A 25,631-nucleotide genomic window follows, 5' to 3' on the forward strand; every position below is an offset into this window, starting at 1 on the left:
GGGAGAGTGGTATTCTTCAACATGGTCTGGAGTTCATTTATATCATTGTGTGTGTACATAAACCAAGCAGAACATGCACTTTTGTGCCAATGGATTTATTACACGTGTAAGTATGAAATAAAATTACAGAATGTCTATTGATGGAGAAGATGAATATAATCACTAAAATAATTTCAAATCACTTGAAAGTACCAAAGGTCAGGCTGAAGACTTTTGTGGTAAGATCTTTATAGGTGTGCTAGTGCAGACATTTTTGCAACAGGACACCTACTTCTCACAAGATTCTTGAGAAGAAACTTTTGCAAAATGGTATAATTAAACTGTATATGTAATTCACTCCATGTTTGTAAGAATAATAAGACTCGATCAAGTCTGGGATATACTGTTTCATCCAGTACATCTCAAAAGCAACTGCATATATGATGGCTGCTTAGTTTGATTCATGCTATTAAGGATTTGACCTTGGAGTATTTCAGCTACAGTAGTCATCAAGATAACTGAACCACTAGACGTAATAATAATTAGTGTGATAGGCTTGCCAGGGAGGCTGAATATATTGCAATACAAAAGGCGGCAGATTAAAATAAAAAAAAACATTAGTACTTATTGCTAAAAGACTTCCTGATTTTTACAGAGACACTCAAATACAATTATTCTTCTTGCAAAATGCATTTCCTTGGCTCATTCTGGGAAGGGCCATGTTATAATTTAGTCTGATTCTTAATAGGGAATTTGTCTTTAATGTGGCCATCAGATGACTTTTGATGCATGCCACTGATTACGTACAGCATGCATTCTGCATCATCAACAATGGCAGTATTTGCTGTATAATCTGGTCTGCTATAAGGTGCAGAAACAGTAAATTTACTTTACTGACCAGGAGTAAGTTACTTTTTATTTTCTTAAATGTCAGCTTAATATACAGAAAAACTCTTCCATTAAGAAAGGCAAAATGATAAATTCTGTAATCAGTACGAGCATCTTAAATTTCTTTTCATATTTCCTTTTCAGTATTCCTAAGTGTTCACCCTTATCCTTACACAAAGCACTGTGAACAGAATTCTAGAGTTTATCTGAACTCTGTCTCCATCTAAAGGCTTCGCAATGTATTGTATTTTTTGCTTGCAGGAAAATTCTAATCTTGGTGTCTTTAGGATATTGCATATTAATTTGATGGAGAAGGAAAAAAATAGGTCAACTATTAACCTGGAATGTGCTTTTCAAATAATAATGCTTTTATGAAAATATATTATTTGTCAAGGGAAAAAAGTATACACCAAAGGTCAAAAAATTGAGTTGTTTAATGTGCTTTGCAAGTAAAATTAAAAGCCAACTAGACTCACTACAAATCTATTTTATAAAATTTAATGTTTTCAAAATATTTTTGTACATTAATAATAAACAAATAAAAAAGGAAATTATGTCCTTAAGCCTTTCTATTTAGAGCAAAATTTCCATTCCAGAACCTCAGCTTTGTAACAAAAAGGCACAATTTTAAATGTTTCAAACTTTGAAAATAATCTTAGGAATTTTTTTTAAGTGTCTAAAGAAAGGTCCACATTATTTAAAACATTTTCTGTAAAGCAAGAAAACAGAGCTGCTGTGACCACCTAAAGAGTAGCATGTCCTGTAATCTTCTAAATATCTTTTGTTCCAACCCCATCAATAATTTTGGGAGCTGCAACAGACAAGTTCATCTTCAGGTAAATGCACAGTTTAGCACCAGTATTACAAGAAAATACTACACTTTGAGAATATTAGGGATCTTTAAAGAATAGACTTTGAAAACAACAACAACAATAAACTTATCTTGGAGACTAATGTCAGCAAACTTTTGGACCATACTGATCTGTTAGGCTTGATTCACTTAAAAAAATTTATAGCAACTCCCTATTTTAAGCAATCTGTTGTGGGTCATAAAAAGGGTGAGTAGAATGGGTGTACATTTGCAGAGAATATTCTGACACTAATTTGAGTTTTTTCTTTTCTTTTCCATCCAGAATATTTTAAGGCCTGAGGACATTATGTCAGAAAATTTAACTTTAAAAATGGAGCATGTTTTGTATGTCAAAAAAATCATATAGTCAGAAAACTTCAGTTCTTTTCTTATATCCTTTTCTATAAATAATGATTTTTTAAATCTTTTTTATATAAAGAATAATCACCTCACAAAAGAAAGTCCTAGTGGGTTTAGACCTACATTTGGACTGAAAAGAATGTCTGTGGTGAATGGTGAATTGCAGCATAAAAGCCTGAATGAAAAGAATGTTCGTGAAACTTCACACAAAACCTCCAAACCGTTATATCATGAGCTTCCCACAATATAACACAGAGCTCTATATCCCAGGAAAAGCCTGCCTGGTCTACTTATCATTTTCTGCTTTATGTGGTGTACTGTGTGATTGCTAAATTAGTGTATAATGCATTTATAATATTTATAGTGCCAACATTTAGTTAAATAACCTTTATGTAAGATTTATGTTGTTTTTTTATTTCTCATTTAATGGCAAATTATGAAGAGCATGTTTCATAAAGATAATTCTCCATTTAAATTCATCAGTCCATTAAATATTAAAATGATGTTTCTGATGCAATCGAGACAAATTTGTCCAGCTTCAGTGATTATTTGCACTCATAAAAATTAGGCTTGATTAATAAAATTTAAATGCTTGATTAAGTTGACATTTTCATGTTCCATTCTGATTTATTAAAATTAGTCTCCATCTCCAGGCCTGGTATGCTGGTGTAGGTTTACCTTGCCCCTCCTCTTAACCGACATCCTGAGTGAGGCTTTTAGAAAGGAGGATTTTGCTTTTGGACTAAATGATGATTTCAGTGAAATGCCCTGTTCTTTGCTTATGGTACTGCCTGCCTTTGTCTGTGCACAGTGGAGATTTGTATTACAAACATCAAGAAAAATGTTTCTTTCAAATATCTATGGATATAACCTGTAAAATGACATATGCTTATGGTATCTCTGTAAAAATCAGTTACTAAGGTGCTTTAAATTGTTGAAGATTGCTCAAATTTCTTCATATACTTTTATTGATAAAAATACGGTTTTTATTTTTCTGGGACTTTTGTATACATCACAAGGAGACTATGGAAACAGGAAATCTTACTGTGGCAATGCTATTATCTTTGTCCAAAGGCTTAAAACCAAGAAAAATGACTCACGGCCATGAAAAACCATTCTCTTCAACAGAACTTACAAGGAAATTCTTCAAGAGAGATAGTGACATATAATGTCTGAGCTCCTACTTGCTTGCAGTTTTACACATGTTAAGGTTTGCAGGTGTCATTTATTGAGCACTTACTCTATGTTTAACAAGTTGCATTAATTGTCTCTTAAATCCTTAGAAGACTCTAACAAGGCACATATTGTTCCCATTTTATTGGTGAGGAAATTGAGGCATAGCAGAATGGAGAAAAAGTGTGTAGCTAATGAGTAGGTTTGGAATTTAATCCCAGATTTTCCGAATTTCAAAGTTTGGGCTTTTAACCTCAAGCCACTGGAAAGATACAGTGGTAACGCTTATCTTAAAGGTGTTTGTTGTTGTCTATGGGAGTATAGCTCATTTGAAAACTTTATTTAGGAGAACTGACTTTCTCTTGTTTAGGCAATGCTACCAGAACACTCAGTTAGCTTTTAAAGAACTGATAGTAATAGTTTTTTTTTTTTTTTTTTTTTTTTTTTTTTTATGAAGTAAATTCAGCAAGTAACAAATGACGAAATATGTCCTTGAAGGTGTATTTTAGTTTGGTGACTGAAACATACTGTTTCAGTTGTATGTACACTAGGGTAGAAAGGCCTTGAAGTTTTATACTGTTGACAAAGGTATCTCATACAATGCTTTGAAAAATGAACACAAAACTCTCAGCGTTATTGGACTCCTCCTAGTTCTGATTTATAAACACTTTCTACAAGCAGATAAAGACATATCATTTGGTTTCCACTTTTAGTTTGTTAATTAAGGTCTTATAATTTCTTGTCACCTTTCTGAACCAAGGACAATAATTCTCCACAAATATCATATGAAACTCTCTGCCAGCACCATCCCCCACCACCACACATGGAATAATTATCAAGACAAGAAATGCAAACTAGTTATAAGGCCACGAGTCAGGCAGAAGGTCCATCTGTTGGCCCCTTTTCCTACCTTCCTCCCCATGATGTTTCCAAGAGTTCGGCTCTCTACCAAGAGGAGAGTACATTTAGAAAGAACAATCCGAAAATCACTGGAAATAGGTAGGATGACACATCCACCCTCTGACCAGAACTGTGGGTATTCTTTTTTCCTCCCCAGTCTTACATCTCAATTACAGAAATGACAAAGTCCTGGGGGCAGATATTTGGAAGAAGAGAAATGATAAGACCCTTTGGCAGACATACGGGTAGACACTTTGGAGAACCATCAAGATGGTGAATTCTGTGGATCCACAGGAGGATTTGAGGGGTTTAGGAAGCTGGTTTTTCAGTGACTCTCCGGAACTCCAGGGTTTAACTGGGGTTCAAATAAATGAAAATCAACTTATTTTGGGAGCAGGGACTTCAGATTTCTTTCACAGTGGCCAAAAATAATTCATTTGATAGAAAAGGAGTTGGGGAAGAAACCCTCTATGAGAACTAACAGTACCTCTTTGCCTCATTATAGTCTCATATGCATCTCTGGAGAACTGAGCAAGGTGGGAAGAATTCAGGAAGATGGTGGGGGCTAAAATATGAGAGTTACTGGAAACCACCTTTTGGAAACTACCACTAACTTTAAACTGGAAGTCTCTCTTCTGAGTCCTAATAGATTTAAAGCAAGAAGTGTGCATTCCAGTGAGGAGAATCTTTAGTAAATTGACTTTTAAAAATGAAAGTGTTTCCTTTACATCTTTCTCTGCTTGAACTGACATGTCACGTATTGGTAATACTCATCTTCTACCATTCTACCATTTCATCTTTTCAATTTTAGGTTTGCCTGCAGTTTGAGAATTGAGTAAAAGGACACCCAATAAACTCAAAACATGAGTGTAAAACCAAACATGGAGTTACTAGGTGAAAGCAACAGACCAGACTGAGGCGTGAAGAACAAACAGTGGCCACAGGTAGATATCTAACCCTGTTTCATTATATATGCAGCCGCGCACACACACATATGCAGGAGGATCTAAATGCCTTTGACTGCACATTCTGTGTGCTGTATACACAACTCTATCACTGCACCTATTATTTTCATGTATTCTATTTAATTGTTTCTCTCACTAGACCACACTAGCTTGTCCTGGACAAGCTGTCTTCATCATCTTTGAATCACAGTCAGTACTGTTAGTACCTATAAAGGTTCAATATTTGTTGAATGAAAGTAATGATGCATAAAAATTAGATAATTTTTTTTTTTTTGGCCAGGCACATTGGCTCACGCCTGTAATCCCAGCACTTTGGGAGGCCAAGGTGGGCGGATCAGAAGGTCAGGAGCTCAAGACCAGCCTGGCCAATATAATGAAACTCTGTCTCTACTAAAAATACAAAAATTAGCTGGGCATGGTGGTGGGTACTGGTAGTCCCAGCTACTGGGGAGGCTGAGGCAGAGGTTGCAGTGAGTCGAGATTGAGCCACTGCACTCCAGCCTGGGCAACAGAGCAAGACTCCATCTAAAAAAAAATTAGATAATTTTTTATTTGGAAGGAAAGATCAGACTAAAATATTTTCATTCAAACTTTTTTGAACAACTCATAGCGAAATGGTCTGAGCCATTTTGCTGTGTTGAGATAAGATATACAAAAGGAAAATACAGTTAGAACAATCACAGGCCAGTGAGGAGGACCCATGGTGAGCCAACTATGATAAAATACTGGGAGTGCTGTGATTTTTATTGTTATAATTTCTTTCTAATTTGGTTATGAGGTCTGTCTCTTGAGAGTGACCATGAGTCAAGACAGCCACTTTCTAGGAGTGCTCTGATGAGAGTGGAGTAAGATTCAGGTGTGTCAGTCAGATGAGACACACCGAGAAGGTGAACTCAAAATGCATAAAACAAGACATTTAGTACTTACTGAGGGTCCCAGAGAGGTTAGGGGTGCCAATGGGAGGCTGAGGGAAGGCTGGAGGCGACAAGGAGCTCAACCAGTGGGTGGGGCACGCAAGAGAAAAAGAGGATCCGTCAGACTACGCCTTTATTAAGGTCCGTGGATGCTATCCCGTGGCTGGTTTAAAGAGAACACGTGGGGAAATGCTGACTTGGCTCTAGTGTTAACCATTAGGTTTCATCATGGTCAGCAGCTGCGGGGTTTGTTGGATCAATGCGATGAGAAGCAAGTGGGCTACAGCATAAACAACCACACAGAGAGGGTAAGTTTTAACTAGCAAAGGGGACGGCTACTGCTGTTTCAAATAACTCATGTCAGGCCTAAGAATGGATGCCTAGGCAGCAAGTATATGAAACAAATTTATGACAGACATGAGAACTCAGAGGTGAGGGCTCACTTAACCTCTTAGAGTATGAGTTGGTAGGGTCAGACTATTAGTAGGGGGTAAGTGTCAGGGATGGCTCTCCAGAAGAAATGATAATAATAATTAGTAGTTACCCAGGCACAGCTGTATAAAATGTTAAAGGCTTAATGGGTGGCAAATTAATATTAACTACCAAAAACCTTCAAAATGCATATATTCTCACCCAGAAATTCTTCAAGGACTTTCCAAAGCACATTACCAGAAAGAGAGCCAGAGATTTCTTTACGATTTTCTTTATGGTATTGAGAAGGCAAAAATATTTGAAGCAGGCTGGGTATGGTGGTTCACACCTGTAATCCCGGCAATTTGGGAGGCCGAGGTGGGCAGGTCACTTGAGGTCAGGAGTTCTAGACCAGCCTGGCCAACATGGCTGAATCCCATCTCTACTAAATATATTTATATACACACACACAAAAATTAGCCAGGCATGGTGGCAGCCACCTGTAATCCCAGCTACTCAGAAGGCTGAGGCAGGAGAATCACTTGAACCTGGGAAGTGTGGTTTGCAGTGAGCTGAGATCGTGCCACTGCACTCCAGCCTGGGTGACAGAGCAAGACTCCGTCTCCAAAACAACAACAACAGCAACAACAACAAAAAAACTGAAGCCAACATTTCTGAAAACAGTGTTCAAGAAGACTGGTGCATGCTTTGCACCTGTAGTCCCAGCTAGGCGCGAGGCTGAGGTGAGAAAATTGAGTCTAGGAGTTCGAGGCTGCAGTAAGCTATGATGACACCACTGCAGTCCAGCCTGGGTGACAGAGGGAGACCCTGTCTCTAAAATACACACACACACACACACACACACACACACACACACACACACGCACATTCATATAGTGAAAATTATATAGCAATTAAAACTTGTGGTAGACTGTTTTCCAGGAATATGAGGGATACTTTCAGATACGTTGCAGGATATAAAAAACAGGTGATCTGAAATGGGTTAAATGTGACTAATTTATGAAAAACAAAATATGTGATTAAGAAATATACATTTACATTTGTAAGTATGTTTTTAAGAGAAGGCATAGAAAAAGTGTATAGAGGCAGGGCGCAGTGTCTTACACCTGTAATCCCAGCACTTCGGTGGCCAAGGCGGGTGGATCACGAGGTCAGGAGTTCGCAACCAGCCTGGCCAAAATGGTGAAACCCTGTCTCTACTAAAAGGATAATCGCTTGAACTCGGGAGGCAGAGCTTGCAGTGAGCTGAGGTTGGGCCACTACACTCCAGCCTGGGTGACAGAGCAAGAATCCATCTCAGAAAAAAAAAAAAAAAAAAAAAAAAAAAAAAAAAAGGAGAAGAAAAAAAAAAAGAAAGAAAGAAAGAAAGAAAGAAAGAAAGAAAGAAAGGAAGGAAGGAAGGATTGTATAGAATATTTGGGAAACTGTAAGTATACTCTGCTCCAGACACTCCTGCGACCTCTGGGGCTACCCCACCCTAGTCTTCCTCTCTAGCAGCCACAGACCTACTACCTTTGAAGGTCTTCTTTTCTCCAGGGTGAAAGGCCCCTCTTCCAACCCCTTTCTCAGGTGGGGCTAGCCCTCATGGCTGGACAGCTACCTCCTCATCGGCGCCAAATGCGTTGCCTACAAGTCTGCTGTGCCAGTGGAGGAGCCCCAGAGACCAACCCAGGATGATGCACCCCATAAGAGCACAGCCTTACAGGGGCTATGGCCACCAGCAATGCACCTGTGTCTTTGCCAGCCCTGTGCGGCTACAGCGCAACCATGCATCACACTTGGATCTCAAACTCTTCATGTGTGGTGCCTGGGGTGAGGATTTCAAGCTCTTCCACCAAGCTGCACATCTGTCCCCAGTGCTCATGTGATTTACAGGCCTCTGCCAACTTCCAGACCCTGTCTGCACTGCCCTTCTCTGGGCCACCATGTCTGTCCCATACTGTGCCATTCCCACCCATGCTCTGTGAGTACTGGCTCTGCCAATGTTACTGCTTTATTCTGGGACTGAGTTTCCCCGTCTATCCAAAAGGAGAAACATCACTTTTTTCTCTTTTCTAGTTGTGTCATGAAGATCAAGGGGCTGCCTTCCCTGAGCCTGCGGACTGGGTATATAGGAGGTAAAGCAGCGAACACAGGTCTGGGAACCAGCTGGAACTAGGTTCCCATCCAGCTGTGCTGTGCTAACCTTTGCAAGTGGCTTGGTTTCCCGCTCTCTGAAGTGGCAAGCAATTGTTGTCCAGAAGAAAGTGATAACAAAAGAGTATGGCCATGGTCTGGTTCATTTCTGTTTCCTCACCATTAGCCCACTACTCCCACTGTTTGCTCAATAAACATTTGCATACTTCTAAAAAAATAAAAGCAAAACAACAACAAAACCACACAAATAAACAATCCTGTTGGAATATTGGGGGGATGAAGCTGAAACTATGGTTTAGTTGGGGCCTGCTCCTGAGGGGTCTTCTATGCCATGCTTCAAGATGTTGGGGAATACCTTTATTTCAGAGCTATCACCTTCCTACCGGTTTGGAGGTAAGAATAACAGGTGCAACTGGGATAGAGTTGCCAGGTAAATATAGAATTCCAGTTTCACCCTTTCATCCAGTGAAACTGGAATTTCAGATAAATTAAGAGTATTATAAAAGCATGTAAGTGTAAGTATGTCCTGCTGTTATCTGAAATTTCAATTGAATTGGGCATCTGTGTTTTTATTTGCTAAATCTGGCAACCCCAACTTGGGTACAAATTCATAGGGCTTCAGTGCTGGAATCTGGGGGAAATTTGCAAAGTAGAAGACCTGGTCATCTACTGACAGGGAGGGGACAGTGGTGGGGGGACCTGGATGAGTGAAGAAAATGTGGAAATTCTATTGGTGGAAATCCAAAGCCTGATGATGATGGTTATTAACACGTTGGGACACACTCTGTACAGCAAGTGATTATCTAACAACGCTAAGCAGTTGGTGAACAGCTTTGAGAAGGGTCACAGAGGATAAGCTTTCTACCAACATCTGATTTGCTGTTGATTTCTACTTATTTATTCTAGTAATGGTATTGGAAAACTAAAGGTCTGGTTCTTTTCATGGTCCTCCTCAGATTTTTGTCAGCTGATGACCTTCTGAAAAAATTGAGAAAATTGCTGTTGAAATAAGCAGCAAGAAGAAAAGAGTGATCATCCATTTTTAGATGTGTTTACAGGCTGTATGACTCAGTGTTGCTTCTGCTAAGAGTACTGAATATGTGGTCTTTTTTGGTACTGAGATGCAAACACAGGAAACTTGTGGTCTATGCTGCTTTCAGTGAATGATAAAACTCCTACTGAAGTAGAGAGGGTCTAACCATACGTTCAAAGTGCTTTGCATATGACGTCCGCTCCTCTGTCAGCTTGGCTTTGGCCAGCCTCTTTAGATCCTGTTAGAAATATTTCACTTATTCAGTATTCCACATATTCCACCACAGCCTTCTTTGGAATGGAGAACACTGGATGAGAAAATAATAAATGTGCTTGATTTTTTAGAAGCTCAAGTCAGTCAGATGCTTCCTTGGTGGACCATTCCAAACTGTTCAATCAACATCACTTATGGCAAAGAGTGCCGTTCTTAGGAGCTCTATTTGTAGAGATAAGTGCTCTGGGTCTCCTTGGAACAGATCTAATGGGAAACAATATTCAGTACTATTCTAAAAGGGAAATGAAGAAACAAATGCTTTATCATGAGAAGGAGCTAACATTTCAGTGTTTCCTAAAGTATTTTAGCAAGGCAGACTCTGTCTCAATTTGTGTCACAGTCATATCATGAGTCAGAGAATGATTTCATTGATCTGCCCCACTCTTCAGTCTTTTAATGCCACCATTGATTAGATAACTGAGATTGTTGTGTGGGAGGAATATCATGACAGTAAAAATGAATGTTCTTTTAAAGTGTAATTAGAAAACACTGCTTGAAGATTTTTTTTGTGTCAAAGAAATTCAAAAACTTTATTCACAAATATGAAGAAGTCAGCTTTGATGGACTCCTCCCACGCTTATCTGGGTGAATGGAAGGTAGTCCTCCTGGTCATGAATGCTTCTGAAATTAATGGGGGCACCTGGGATAGAACAGATGACCAGCACCAATTTGTGTTAGGTTACTGAGTACCTTGTAGGAAGGAATTTGGAGACATTTGGGATACTATGCAAGACCCTGGACACTAAGAAAGCAGTCTTTTGGGAAAGGAATGCCCATGCATGTATCATAGATGTAGCCTGAGACTTTACAACACGGCACAACTGGATTCACATCACATTTGCTCTGGGGAGTTCCTTACTTATCCTCCTTTTTACAGAATTTTCTTATTTGTAAAATGGGTATAAAACTATTTAGAATTATTTACTTGATATAATTATTGTAAAGAATAAAAGGAGGTGATGTCTCTTAAAGGCTTAGCAGGATGCCTGATACATAGAAATTGCTTAATGAATATCCTTTCTATTTCCCTGAATGAGAAGTATGGAAGACATGAGGTGAGGGGTGTGGGAAAATTAATACTTTCCATTAATATGTTGACTTGAAGGTAAACTTAGTGCTACTGGCTTTTCTGTAATTCATGGGAGAAACTTGCTGTAACAGTGCCCAGGGAGCGGTGGGATATAGCCCCAAGAGGAAACGTGATTACTGGTAGTCCAGAATATAAACTTGAAACTGACTGTTCTGTTTTCTAATACTGGCTCTGACACTTTCTGTGTGTCTTTGGGTAAGTTATTTAATCTTTCTGACCCTATTTTCCTGTATGTGCAGTAGAAATAATGATACTTACAGGGTGTGCAATAGATGCCTGGTTTCCTTGGCCAACCTACTACCTTCATTCTCTGAGACTTGATTCTCCTTTCTCAAGAAAGAGCTCTTGCAGCCATGCTTGTCTACATGAGCATTTTCCCTTGCTTACAACTGATGAAGGGACCTGGTCGGGGGAGTCACTTGACTTAGAAGGATCCAACCCATTGGCTGGGCTAATACAATCCGCTTCTCTCTCTTAGAGGAGGACTAAATGAGATGATGAATATAAAGTACTTCACACAGAGCCCAGGGTGTAATGATGGTTCAGTAGTTTTAAAATCCAAAGTAAAAGCCATTTTCTGGCATCTACTCTTCCACTTTCAAAATTTTTCTCCACGGTAACTGTAATTTGCATAGTTGGTACAAGTCTAATAGGTAATGCCGGTGAGAATTTTCCCAGGTTTTGAAGTGACAGCTCAACCAAGAGAAGGATGACATTCCTATCTTTAAATCCCTTTTATGCCAGGGACATTTCTGAATGAAGCATGTCTTAAATGTTTTTTTCTGGAAAAGCCTAACAATTCTCATGCTAGAAATTTTAATGTCATGGTCCCAGTCTAGGTATTTCAGACCTAAGATTGCTTATTTTTAACAAGTCCAGCTAGGAAACAGCAGAGGTGAAATACCATTTTTAACCACGCCTCTTTCACATGGGCACCCTCTGAGTCTACAGCTTTAACCTCAGGAATAGCTGTTTACTTATTCTGTCCTTAACAGGTTCAGCTCATTAAATGCTGCAAAACTTATTCAGCAAGGATTACATCTGATTTTGCTCATTAAACCAGAATGGGCACCATGGTGGGGAAAAGGTATGGGGGTTCAGTGCCTGTATTCTTAAGCGTCTCCAAGAAAGGAAAGACTCTCCTTAAACAATAAACACATAAAGAAATCCTTTCCTATTTGGTATTAATCTCAACTATCAGCCAATACATTGAAGACAGAATTTTACCTTTTTATGCACTTTTCATCTTTCACAATGTTTCTTTTCTTCTTCAACTTACTATGTCACAGAAATTTTGTTTCCTTTTCTTTCTTTGCTATACAAACCTGAAGGTCATTTTGATTTTTCTTTTATAGTTTTCATCCTAATTAAATTTTGTCAGCTGAATGTACAGATTTTTGTTTTGTTTTGGTTTGTTTGGTGGCAGAAAATTCTTTCTCTTCTCTGTCTCTCTTTCCAAAAACAGAAAGTTTCCTGGTTTGGAATCAACCAACGGTATTCTTAATGCGCCTCAGAAATTCTGTAAAGTTTTCACATATGCTGAAAGAGTCTGCGGTGCCTTTGGGATATCAATAAGGACTTAGGGGAAAATACCATCCTTCCAGTGCTATGCACTATGCAGGAGAGTCACTTAGTCACAGCATGGCAACCCCTACAAACACTTTACCTAAATTCATATATGTGTGTGTGTGTGTGTGTGTGTGTGTGTGTGTGTGTCCACACATATACATACATACATATATATATATTCTATAACCAGCAAAGTATAATCCAGGTTTCTTTTCAAAAGGAGCAACCAGTTCAAATGCACAGCTGGATATGCCAGCAAACACATAATTAGACAAATTGGATTTAAGAGTTACGTCAGGCCTTAACTGAGCCAGTGAATAAGAAGTTGAATGAAACGTTGTGATTGCTGCTCTGGTGCCTGGAAAGAACAGAATATGTGGATCTGTGTGTTTTGGGCAAATAAAAGGCAATTACTGGGAGTTATGGAGTGTAGTTGGCATTCCATGAGAGTTAGACTACAGAATCTTTCACAGTGGGTTGTGTTGGGGAAGGAAATGTCCATGGCTAAAAGAGGAGCCTGTTAGAGGAGATGTGCTAAAAGGAAAAGATTTGGTAAATACTATTTTGAATCTATATTTTATAAAAATTATATAATATGCAATTTTTCAATAGTCTGTAAAATGTTTTGGAGAATTTTAAGTATAAAATGATACATTATACATTACTATTTCTCTTCTGAAAGTGGACATTTCCAGCCAAGCCAGGTATATTCTGGAGAAGACAACAAGCAAAGTCTACAGTTTCAGAATTTTTCACGAAGAATACTAAAACCAATGACTAAATATTGAAGATAAACCCCCTTATAGAATTAAGAAGCTAAAACTAAATTACTGGCTTTTCCTATTTGCAAATAATCTTATTTGCAAATTTGACTCAAGGCAGCTGAATGAAAGGTAGATATTCTTCTCTCTCAACAATCTTCATGAAGTAAATGGGACAAAAAAGCAATTGTCTGAAACAGTTCAATTTTCTTAAAGAAAACATCCTGAATTAATTGACAAAAGTATCTATTAGTCCCCATGACATTGATGCTTATAGCATTTAGGGCTTGTCTCTTAGTGTGCAATTTAAATATATATCCATAAAATCCTTGCTAATAATACTAATAACTTCTTGTCTATTGATGCTGCCTAACCATTAAAATCTCTATTAGCAACCTCATGTTTGGTTTGTTATATTTTACAAGGAAGGATTTGAACACATCTAATTTGCAAAGCAGGTACTACCGACAGTGGCAAATACAAAGATGAACGAGTTGCTTCCCTCAAATTTATAATCTAGTAAGAGAGACAGAAATATAATAGAGAAGTAAACATGGTGCGTTGTTGGCAACTTTGCCATGTCTAAAGGGAATTATTTTGAAGCACTTTATATTCTGTTTGCATTGCTATTTGAAGTGTATTATGCTTCTGTTATTTAAAAGGGAAGTTCTTTTACATTGAAGGTATGTATACAACCTGTATGATGTTACTATTACAATAAAGTATTATACACTACTTTTCAGCTGATGATCAAATAACTCTGGATCATTATGGGCACAATAGTTGGCACAACTTTTGGCAAAAAATCAATTTGGTTTATGGTCTATTATAATCCACAGATCATAAATCAAAGAGATCCTTAATGGCAATTTTTTTTAAAGTATATAATTTGCTGAGGACCAAGTAGATTCCCACGTTTGTCAGCCTTTCAATTCTTCTCAACAACTGTCTATTGTTGAGTTATCAAATAGCAAATATCAAATTTTGAGAAGACACTCCCCCCATTTATTTACATGTGGGAAAGCTTTTTGAAGTTTGCTTGCTAGGGGCATAGTGATAGACAATCCAAGGGAAACAAAGCTTGGCAGAACAACAAATGTGATTATAGTATGGCTAGCTTCTGCTTCTTAGTCTAAAACTTTTCCAGAAAGAAAAGGTTGTCTTACACATTCTACTTTCAAAAACGCCAAAGAGGACGGGTAGATTCAGTATTACTTTCCCTAGGTTAAATGAAATCTCTTCATCCCTAAGCTGGTATCTCAATACACCCCTGACACAGGGAAGGATATTTACTGTTGTCCATCAAGTCTTCATTGAATTAAGGTATTTTATATACATTTTCAGGCTAACAACCATCAATCCTTCATTCCTTCCAATGACAGAGAGCACAAAGAATCATCTGTCTTAAGTAAAATACAATCACTTAGCTTGATCATCGATAATTTTGTGACAATGTATCTTAAATCAGGTTTCATTAAGATATAACAAATAAGGAGAATAAAACAATTACTCGAGGTAACATTCATTTATGATTGAAAATCATAGCTCATTCTTTGGTGTTGCTCCCTCTTTTAGTTTCTACCAGGAGGAGTAATGTTAGAAATAGGTGAATACTTTCTCTTGTGATAGGACCAAAGCATTGTTAGTTTTGATCTGATAAAACTTTCCTCTAAACTTGAGTATTTATAGACAGAATTTCTGGTTTGTAAAGACAAATTCAATGTTGATCTTGTCAGAGGGATTCGGAATAAGAACAAAAACATATACAAGTAAGAAAGTAGAGACTTACTGTATCACGTTGCCTGTTATCTTTCCCTGATATTATCAAGAAGTAGTTCCATGTCAATAGTAACAACAAAACCAGTGGTATCATGTAGAGCTCAAAGTTCCAGACAACAAAGAGAAAGAGCTGGAGGAGAGAGAAGAGAGAAGAGTCAACACTGAATTTCATTAAATGGACTGTTATTTATACTCCACTTCAAAAACACAAAACCAAATGCTTCAGAACAGGAAGATTTATCTTGAAAACAAAGAAAGCCTTGGAAACTTTTAGGCATTTTTCTAAAAATATATCTGACCCTTGGAAAGTCACTGGTAAGATTTTTAATCTGTTTAATTTCTATGAAGGAAAAGTTGATATCATTACATTATCAAAGAGGAAATTTGAGTTTTTCTCCTCCAGTGAAATTATTGTTAGGTTGGACACAATTTTTTAAAAGCAGCAGAATGAACTCTACTACACTGTCAGGAATAGCCTGGTTTATCTGCCTTAATGATAAAAAAAAGAATCACTATTTATTATCAGGGACTTTTAAAAAATCTCACTTGGATAATACAACATAACAAGCTTAATAGGCAGATAAAGATGCCAACTCTACACAAGAGAGGCCCCAAAATTTCACAATATGAAAAAAAGCACTGATACCAACAAGTATAAAATATTGTTGGCTTAACATTCAGCATTACCATAGAAATTAAATAGCTATTACAAGAAAATTTTGTCAAAACAAATTTTAAAATGCCTATTTGTATTATTCTTTTTTAACACTACCTACTTCTCCAAGTATATAAACTTTTTCATTGTAAGACAAATGTTAGATTAAGAACTCAGGATGGCAGATGGAGTCATTCTAAGAACACTTACATTATAAAGCAACACAAAGTTAGATATAAAGTGTGATTCACCGCCACCCCTCACCAGACTTGTAATCCTGGACAGATCATCTAAATTCTCTGGTCTGTGGCTTTTGCTGTCAGATTAAGGTAATGTTAAGTCAGGAGGCATTTAACACCTAGGTTCCACTCCTGACTCTAATGCTACTAGCCATATAACTTTTAAGCAACCTATTCCTTCTTTCATTCTTTTCCGGTAAAATGGGGATGATAGGATTATCCACCTCAGGGCTGTGAGAATTAAATAGTTAAAATATGTTAAAGATTTAACATACTGCTTGGTGGCCAGTAATTGTGCAAAAACAAAACCCCAAACCATTATTGTGTAAATGTTATTCATATCTTACAAAACACAGAAAGTCAACTAATTATTGATTAAGGTTCTCAAGTAATTAATGCAGAATATAATACTGGAAGCTAGAAAGCCCTCTCCCTGCTAAGATTTAGCTGAACCATGGCATAACTGGGAGTTTCAGCCAGCTGGTTGGAGTAACACAAACATCTTGAATTTGATAGGTCAGGAGAGTTAGGGGCAGTGCCCTAAGGACTCCTATGTTAGGCACAGCAGCATGGGCCATTTGCAGTCTTCTTAATAAATCTCAGTGAAGCCTACAGCCTATTTAAATAGCAGAGAAAATTAAACAGTGTGAAATGGTAGGGAGACTCCTGGTTTCAGGGCCAGGAGACCAAGGTTCCAAGCTTTAGAAAGTTACTTTGCCTTAGAGTTCTCATATCTTGACAAAGGTCGATAAATCTAATCATCTTTAATATTTCTCGAATATTTAAAATGACTTCATGATATTATTGTACCATCTGTTTTTTTTTCAATGTGACATTAAATTTTGAATACTGTATATTTTACCGAATTCTTTTATATTCATAACCAAGTGGGCACCAAAAAACATAGATAATAGTTTAGGAAGCCAAGAAATTATTTTGGACAGAATTACATGGTAACTATAGATTTAAGTTCCTGCATAAGAAAAGTTCCAAATATTGTAATACATGAAACGTGAGCCATATCTTTTATTTCATGAGAAAAGCAGAAAGATTTCCAGAAAAAGAAAATATTTTCATTTAATTTTTGAAATGTATACAAAATACAAAGATGACATAAATACTTGATGGTTATGATTATTAAAATGTATTTTTATACAGATAATTCTTTTTTAAGGAAGTGAATTAAGGTAAATCTGACAGATATCAATACATGCAAAAGGGAAAATCATTTTTGGCTAGAGTCCACATTCTTTATACATTTATTTGTAACACTGAGGCAGTCACTAGAATGTAAGTTCCTTTAAAGGTAGACTCTTTGTTTTCATTCACGTGTTTTATCCTGAGTATGTGGAACAGTACTTGGGGCACCGTAAGTGCTTGTAAAGTAAATATTTACTGAATTAATGGATAAATGGACACTGGGTTCTCCAATCATTCGACAGAATTCTGTTTAATTATTTGTCTTAGTGAAACTATTATAGATCTGCTACATAAAACCAAGTGACTTTAGGAAAATGCAGAATTACAACCTGGGATGCTACTAACAAATTTCTCCCTCTGTCAAATAAGCCTACCTTAGTAATTCTTCTATACAAGATTTTCTTTCCATTTGGCTATGCAGTCATGAACTATTTTGGATATTATGGTCTTTTCTCCTGGACCTTCTTTACGTTTGCCTTTTCTGAGGACATTTATTTGACTTAGTGTTCTGGCCTCATGGATGGAACTCAGATTATCCCGTTGCTGAATACAACAAATTATAATCTTTTTAACCTATTGAGCAGATATATTTTCCCTTGTAATGTCCACTCATTGGTGTTAGGGTCCTCATCTTATCCAGAATAAATTTCCTTTAATGTTCATGTATTGATGTCAGCTGTAGGTCTGTCATCCACAGAAAAAACTCCCTAGATGATAATCCTACAAGCAATCAGCACATCTCTCATGCCTTCTTCTTCTCTAGGTTTCACATCACCACTTGCTTCAAGCATCAGTTACAGAGTATGGTTTCTAGGCACTTCCTTACTGTAGTCAGCTTCCTCTTACCATATCCAAATCAATATATCAATAACTTTCTTAAAATATAGCACTCAGAACTGGTACACACTTCTCATGAATGTCTACAGTATTTTTATATGTCCTAATAGCATGAGCACCAGAACATGGACTGGGGAAAGACACAGAAGAGAGAGACAAAGGAAGAAATTGCATTCATTTTAGGAATTCTGGCAACAGAAAAACCATCTCCTTTCCCATTGTGGTTTTAAGAATCTAATATTTGAGTAATTGAGTGAGCAGCTCCTACTGTTGAAAATATCTTTTTTTTTAAATGAGAGCTTTGAATAAACTGTAAATACAAAAGCATTTATTTTTCTTTTTCAGCACCTAGATGAAGATTTCAAAAGGTCAAAGAAAAGAACATGAATACAGGATAACAATAAAAATGTATTTATTGAACACGTGTGTTACAAAATACTGGATGTTTAAAAGTATAACACCCAATCATTTATTCAATATAGTATTAGTGATGATTCTAATTCCTATTAGCTGATGATTCTAATTCCTATTAGCTGGCTCTCTCTAATAAAGAGAGCCCTCAAAGGAAGAAAGGAGCTTTTTAGCTCATTCAATCCACACTGAACCTCTTCTCTCCTTCCTCCTTGGAAAGAGACCGATTCTCTCCTCTTTCCTACAAAAACAAACAAACAAAAACAAAAAACAAAAAACAACCTAAGCTAACACAAAAGGCCAGACCTTTAGTGCGCCACTAGGGTAGCAGGACAAAGAAAGCAGCTGGAAGAAACCCAAGGAAGGCCAAGACAATGCAGGATCTGTCCTTGGTCCTGATTATACATTTTCAGAGGTATGGGGGAAAAGAGAGATAAAATAATGCATTAACATGGGATGGAAAAAGAAATCAAGAAATAATTTTAAATATCTCTAATGTATTAACAGAATACAAACATAAACCATAAAATGTCTAGCACGTGTCCACATCTGCATTTCCGAAACTGCTTTCTGCCTTTGTGGGCCATGGAATGAGGACCTGCAGATTTTAGAATTTTTTGATGTTATAGTACGTGATAAGGACACTTACTCTGTCTACAGAGCATTTAATTCTTTCAACTCCATCACTATAGCACCCCTTCTGTATTTCTTCCTCTCTCTCTGTCACATAATCTCTTCGTGTCTCCCCCATCTCTCCTTTTAATAAGGAATCTTAGGCTGTCTATATTTTACTCTCATGGAATACATGCCCCATTCCAAACAAAACATCTAGCCCTACATTAGTTATCCATGCTCATTAGAAACTAGAAATACTCTAGGAATTTGATGGCTTTCTTCTTTAATCATTAGATGGCTGTTGTAATTTATAATTAGAATTCGACACCAGAAAATCTTCAGGGGGCATTAGTCAAATGGTAATAAGTACACATAGTCCCTTCATTAGAAAAAGAATATTGAGAGTTTTACTCAGTATCCTGCATGTTAGAAACTCTGTCAACTGGCATTGGGCTGTTGGCCAGGACTGTGTGATCCCTCAAGGAGCTGATGCAGTGTGGGACAATAGAAAAAGAAGGGCGTTTGAATCAGGCCTAGAGGCATCCAAACTCTCTAGTCACTAGCTTTGGGACCTTGGGCAAGTTATTAGATTTCTCTTAGTTTTGTCATCTGAGAAGTGAAAATTATACTATTTACTCTGCAGATTTGAGAAGCAATTAAGCTGATGCTTGACACCTATAAGATGCTCAACAAGCATTAGGTATTATGGCATGCAGGAACTGATTGGCTTAAACTGCATATAATTTTTTTTTGGCTCTTCTAGAAGCTTATCACTTTTCATATACTACCCTAGAATCCACAGCTAATGATTGTTTCAAGTGTAAGAGCTATGCTGAAGAAGCCATGCCAACTAAAGTAAAAAAAGATGATGAAATCAGTGCCACTTTCAGTTTTTCATGTTTAATTTGTGGTGACTGAGTACAGTAATGACCCCAATTTTTCCATGTCTCCCTGTATCCATGACTTTTATAATACCCTCCCACAATGACTGAGATTAGGCATATAACTTGTTTTGGTCAAGGACAGAGTAGCAAATATGATGAAAACAGAGGCTTAAAAAAACATGGGGCATAGTTGCCTCCATCACTCCAATTGAAAGCCAGACAGCATCCAAGCAAAGCCAACTAACAGACCAGAAGCCAACCAAAGATGCACGAGTGAGCCCAGCTGGGCCTAGTCTAAACTGCTAACAAAATCATCACTAAATAAATGAGAGTTGCTTTAAGCTACTAATTGTGGGGTGGTTTGTTACATAGCAAAAGCTCACTAATACATATTATTCTCCCTCTAAGGAGACAATGTGGCAGGGTAAAATATAGTTTGGACCAGAAGCCCAAAAAAGTGATTTTAGTTCAACTTCTCCTATTCGATCATCATAAAACCCTGCACAAGTCAATTATTCTCTTTTCCTTTAGTCTCTTACCTATAAAATGGAGATGGTTACACCAGCCTATTTCACAAAGTTGACTGTGGAAAAGCTAGTGATATATGTGAAGATGCTTCATCACAAAGTACTATATTATTAATGTAATATTTTTCATATTTAAATTTTTTTTAAATTACACAGACTTTACAAACTTACATTTCAAGATAAGTGAATATGATCATTGCTCTTTGAGCAGTTGTAGAAAATGGGTGGTGTTCTTTAGGGTGACCTGTGTTTGAGGAGGAATGGAGTTTTTTGGTGGGAAATCATAAGAGTTAAACAGAAGGGTTGAAGTTAGAAGTTTTACTAATAATTGAAACAATACAAAGCTAGATCTTAACAAAAACTCATTATTACTAGTAAATGGCTGAAACACTGCAGATTTTGTGAACTCAAAACAATTCAGTATTAAAATGTTAACGATGTTTTAACAATCTTATTACGTCCCTATATATGGAAAAAAAAAGCTTGTTAGAACTAGCAGTTTCATGAATTCCAATTCTTGTTCATAGTCCTTTTTCATTTTTAAATTCAAAAATCTTTTATCTAAATCAGTTATTATCTTGCCTATAATATTAGTATCAACATCACAAAATGCAATTTTGAAATATCTATTTGGGTCACACTTCAAAAACATTCTAAATTTTAACCATAAATATTCAGAATGAGTTTTTTTTGAAAAGTTTTAATTTACCACAAGGAAAATAGGCCAGGCATGGTGGCTCATGCCTGTAATCCCAACAATTTGGGAGGCTGACACGGGAGGATTGCTTGAGGCCAGGAGTTCGAGACCAGTCTAGGTAACCTAGTGAGACCTCATCTCTACTAAAAACAAAACAAATTTAGCCAGGCACGGTGGCATGTGCCTGTGATCCCAGCTACTCAGGAGGCTGAGGCAGGAGGAACTCCTGAGTCCAGGAGGTTGGGGCTGTAGTGAGCTGTGATTGTACCACTGCACTCTGGCTTGGGCAACAGAGCAAGACCCTGTCTCAAAAATATATATATAACATAATTTCTCCTAACAAGTCTTATATCATACTGCATAGACCAAACTTTAAGGAAAAAGTCCTGAGAGGTAGGCTTGGAAGGCAGGGACTGTCACCTTCCTTTTACAAAAGAAGAAACTGAGTCTCAGGAGTTTAAGACTTGTCTAAAACAAGCCTGAGTGGCAGAGCCATGTCTTCTCCTTCCTAGTCCACTGTGCTGTTCCCATAAAACTCCACAGACTCTAAGGTAAAGAGTCTTAGACTGAATGTTGATGCTTTGAAGGTATCAATTATTTAGGTACTAATTATCCAATTTGTAGATTTTCTATATCTTTTTCTTCTCTTTCCCCTTCTTCTAGGATAACTACTTTTCATCAGTACAAAGAAATGGAATATCACTTCTTAGGCGTTCTGGTAAAGGTCTGGTATGCAAAGAGGCCAGAAATGAATGGCAGAAATGAGGTTTGTGGAGCCAATTTTATTCTTCCTTTTTCCCACTATATTGCACAATTCTGAATAATCAAAAGTTGGCTATTCATAAGGTTTCTATTAAGTGGGGTTTTCTTCTGTCCGAAATGTTTAGAAGAGGTTAGCAAGGTGGCTGTAAAGGCAAAGACTGGAAACTGAATTAGCCAATTATATTTTTACAGACCAAAAAAAGCCCTACTTTTCAAATAAAGATTAAACAACAAAAAAATTCTGCTCTGCTGAGAAGTTAAGTAAAGGTGGGGCAAGGCTTTTTCAGTCATATTAAACAAGGCATATTGTACAAAGTAGAGTGAGTGGTTCCAAATTTTAAGATTTTAGAGCAACACCATTTTTTAGGAGGTGCAAGACATGCACGATTTTTATTTCTTTGAGCCTGGGGTCTTACCAGTCTCAGGCAGGACTGGGCCATTCACATCATCCCATCAATTGATGCTCTCACTGAAGTGCAGTGGAAGATGCCTGTCTTCAATGATCACTCAGTGCGGCACATGACAGTGTCCCTGGGGGAGCCCACTTCAAAAAAAATCATTTAAGTTGGAATATTGAATATCCTATTCTTTTGCAAACTACAGTATATTTTAAAAAGAAATCTCATCCAAAATGATTAACACTTCCTACTGTTTGGGAAAAAAAGCCTGCCCTTTCAGACTAACAGCTGTGGATCATTAGCTCTCCAGTGATGAGATGTGTTTGATGAGTATTTTTCTTTCTAATTAAGAGATGAGATTCTCTATTTGACTGTCTCTTCAGAAAGAAGTGAAGAAAAAATTTCTGCCTACATGGAAAGGCCATCTCCTACAAAACAATTAATTATTTCACGGTCCTTTCAGAAAATCCTTTTCCTTCCTAATTTCAATTCATTTTTTTCTTAAACTTAACACACATTTACACTCAGGCCTTCACAGTATTAACCCATTTTTTGCCCAACCTTCACCCCCTAATGTTTTCCTGTTTATTTCATCATTTGACAGTATCTATTTCGGAAAAAAACAGAATGAAGAAATGTGCCAAAAGTGTGTATATGCTTAGAAGAGTTAATCTGGAAGGACATTTTTGGTTCCTAACAGAGAACATTTGGTATGAGAATGTTTCTTGAAGTGAGAGAGGCCTCAAATTAGAAATATAATAAATACATAGGATATGCCTTTTGAGGAACTAGGCAATGATTAGGGGGAATATTCAAGGTGTTTATCAATATATAAAAACTGATTATAGTTAATAAATACTTAAAAGGAAATTATTTTACCTCTACCAATAAGATTGGCCTCAAAGAAGAGAGCTGGGTAAAGTGGGACCTAAAATATGTTGCTTTTCTTTTTGAAAAAGCCATCATCAGAGTTGGCAAAGAGGTGAAATTTCTGAATTAAAAACTTGATTGAAGAGTAGGAAAGTCAGAAGCCAATGAAAGCACTGTTTGTGAATAAATCCCACCAATTGCTTCATTAAATCCTTTTTGGCACAAGAAAGCGGGTATAAAAAGAAGGAGGGTCAATTTTCAAACATTTTGGTGCTGAGCTGCCACTTTCCTCCCTAGGGCGCATTTGGAAATATGCAGGGGTGTTTTTAGTTGTCACAATGACTAGAGCGGGAGAAGGGAAATACTGGCATTTGGTGGGTGAAGCCAGCATGAATCACTCTCAAATATGTGTGACAGTCTCACCCAATGAAGAATTTTTCTGCCCCAAAAGCTAAAATCACTCCTCTTTCAGAAAACTTGTCTGTTTCTCATATAGATAATATTCTACAATTAACTTAAAAAATAAGAAACTATATATACAAGTGTATACAGGACAAAGGTAGGTATATTTTCTATGTGATGATATGAATTATGACTTGATTTAAAATAAGTCAGTAGCAAAGAAAAAACTGTCCTTATAAGCATTTGCATTAGATTCTCCTATTAATGTTTAACATTTCTTAAAAATATGCCTAAAGTACTGGAGGTGAACCCCTTATGCCCATTTACGCTCATTCAAATTAAGTCAGGCTCCACCACATCATCATCACAGTCTTCGGAACCTAGTCTTCTGGGAAGGGGGTGGTTTTGCCTTGATTTAAATAGCCAGATGGCACCACCACCTGTTCAAAGGTCTTCATTTCTGGTTGGTTCCACTAAAGCTTTTTGTACCACCTCCATTCAACGAGGAAGAGGAGATAGGCAAAGTGAACCTAATTAATTCCTAGCATAACGATAACCTTTTCAAGGTGGTTTTAAAGTATGATGTGTTGCTCTTTTGAAGAGAGGCTTTGCTTTGTTTGGACAACCTTCTAAAATACACAGTAGCACGGAATTGATGACGAACTTAGACCCACTGGATGTTTCCAACTTATTTTGCTATTTCCTATGATCATGCCACAGTGATACAGGGAGCATTAATATGCTCAAAAGAGCCTCATGCACAGTTACTTTTCTCTCATCTCTCAATTAGAATTAAAACTGCTTTCTTTTTGACTAGTTTCAACCAGATACCAAACTGACAAGACCTGATCCGTTGTGTTTTGGGGTGTGTATGTGTGTTTCTTATATGTAGAGGAAAAAAATCAAAGTGCACTATCTACCAAATGCCTTTATATTGAGAAGGCAAAATGTATCAAGAGAACTATCTCTGTTCTGGTAACAGGATGAGGTATATGGGAAGGCGTAGAAAAAAAGTGAGAAATTGGTTGATTTATTGGCAAGCTGTGACTTCAATATATATATACTGAAACTTTATTTATTGATGATGTTGAAAAAAAAATTGTTTCTTCAGGTTTACCAGGAGTAACAAATATACCTCAGAGAGTTCCAATTCTTTACATTGTGAAAATGTATGCTGGATTTTTGAAGTTGGTATCTGAAAATTAGAGTCTACAATCTTAGTACATCAATGCTTTTTTGAAAAACCTAGCTTGACTCTATCTATTAAAGAAGCAAATGTGACAACTAGATAGGACTCATTTGAAGATGTGCTAATACAAGCCACGAAAGCACCCAGTGAAGAATCGCCACAACAAAGTGGACCCAAACAACCTCAAAGATGAAGCTATCAACTAATCATAGCATAATGCACTCTACTTTCCTTGATGGAGATACTATATCAATAGAACCTGCCAGCCAGAAGGCTTGGGAAGTTATTTATTTATTTAAATGTTTTTTTTTTTTCAGCTTACAAGTTGTACTGATAATTTGTGTCATTTTTATCAAAGTCAGAGATGAAAGGCTCTGGCTTTGCTTTGAGAACACTGACAACTCCAAAATGTAAAGCCCAGAGTATGTCCAACTTGAGCATCACATAACTACACATGAATAACTGATAAGAAATCCCGGCAATGTTGTGAATTTAATGTTAGTAAAAGTTTGGATGTAGAATGAAAGCGACAAATGCTTATAGATGCCTGGAGAATGATTCTCAGAGGTCCCTGTCATTAGAAATTAGTCCGTTACCTTGTAGTTTGTCATGCTTACCATACTATCAAAATAGTTGATGTTTTAATTTTAACAGCTTTATAATTCAGAGAAGTTCAGCTAATTCAAAATCAGGCTGCAAGCAGAGTCAGTCTTGCAGACTACAGATCGGTACATATTTATTATTTTAAATGACTGATTAAGAGGAATTGGTATTATGTGGCCCGTGAGGAAGTTGCTGGAATCAAGTAACAATCACTCTAAAAAATGCTCAAGGACTACATCA

General features: G+C 37.0%; 1 protein-coding gene across 6 annotated transcripts in view; it reads right to left on the minus strand.

The window, feature by feature from the left end:
* MCTP1 (multiple C2 and transmembrane domain containing 1) overlaps positions 1-25,631 on the minus strand; it is a 571,324-nt gene that overhangs the window by 89,817 nt on the left and 455,876 nt on the right. For all 6 annotated transcript variants that reach the window (XM_017514095.2, XM_017514096.2, XM_017514093.2 and 3 more), the window contains one exon: positions 15,113-15,232. In XM_017514095.2, the coding sequence (XP_017369584.1) occupies positions 15,113-15,232 (120 nt within the window). The remainder of the gene's footprint in view (positions 1-15,112; positions 15,233-25,631) is intronic.

This window comes from Cebus imitator, unplaced genomic scaffold (assembly GCF_001604975.1).
Source record: "Cebus imitator isolate Cc_AM_T3 unplaced genomic scaffold, Cebus_imitator-1.0 Scaffold515, whole genome shotgun sequence".
NCBI lineage: Eukaryota > Metazoa > Chordata > Mammalia > Primates > Cebidae > Cebus > Cebus imitator.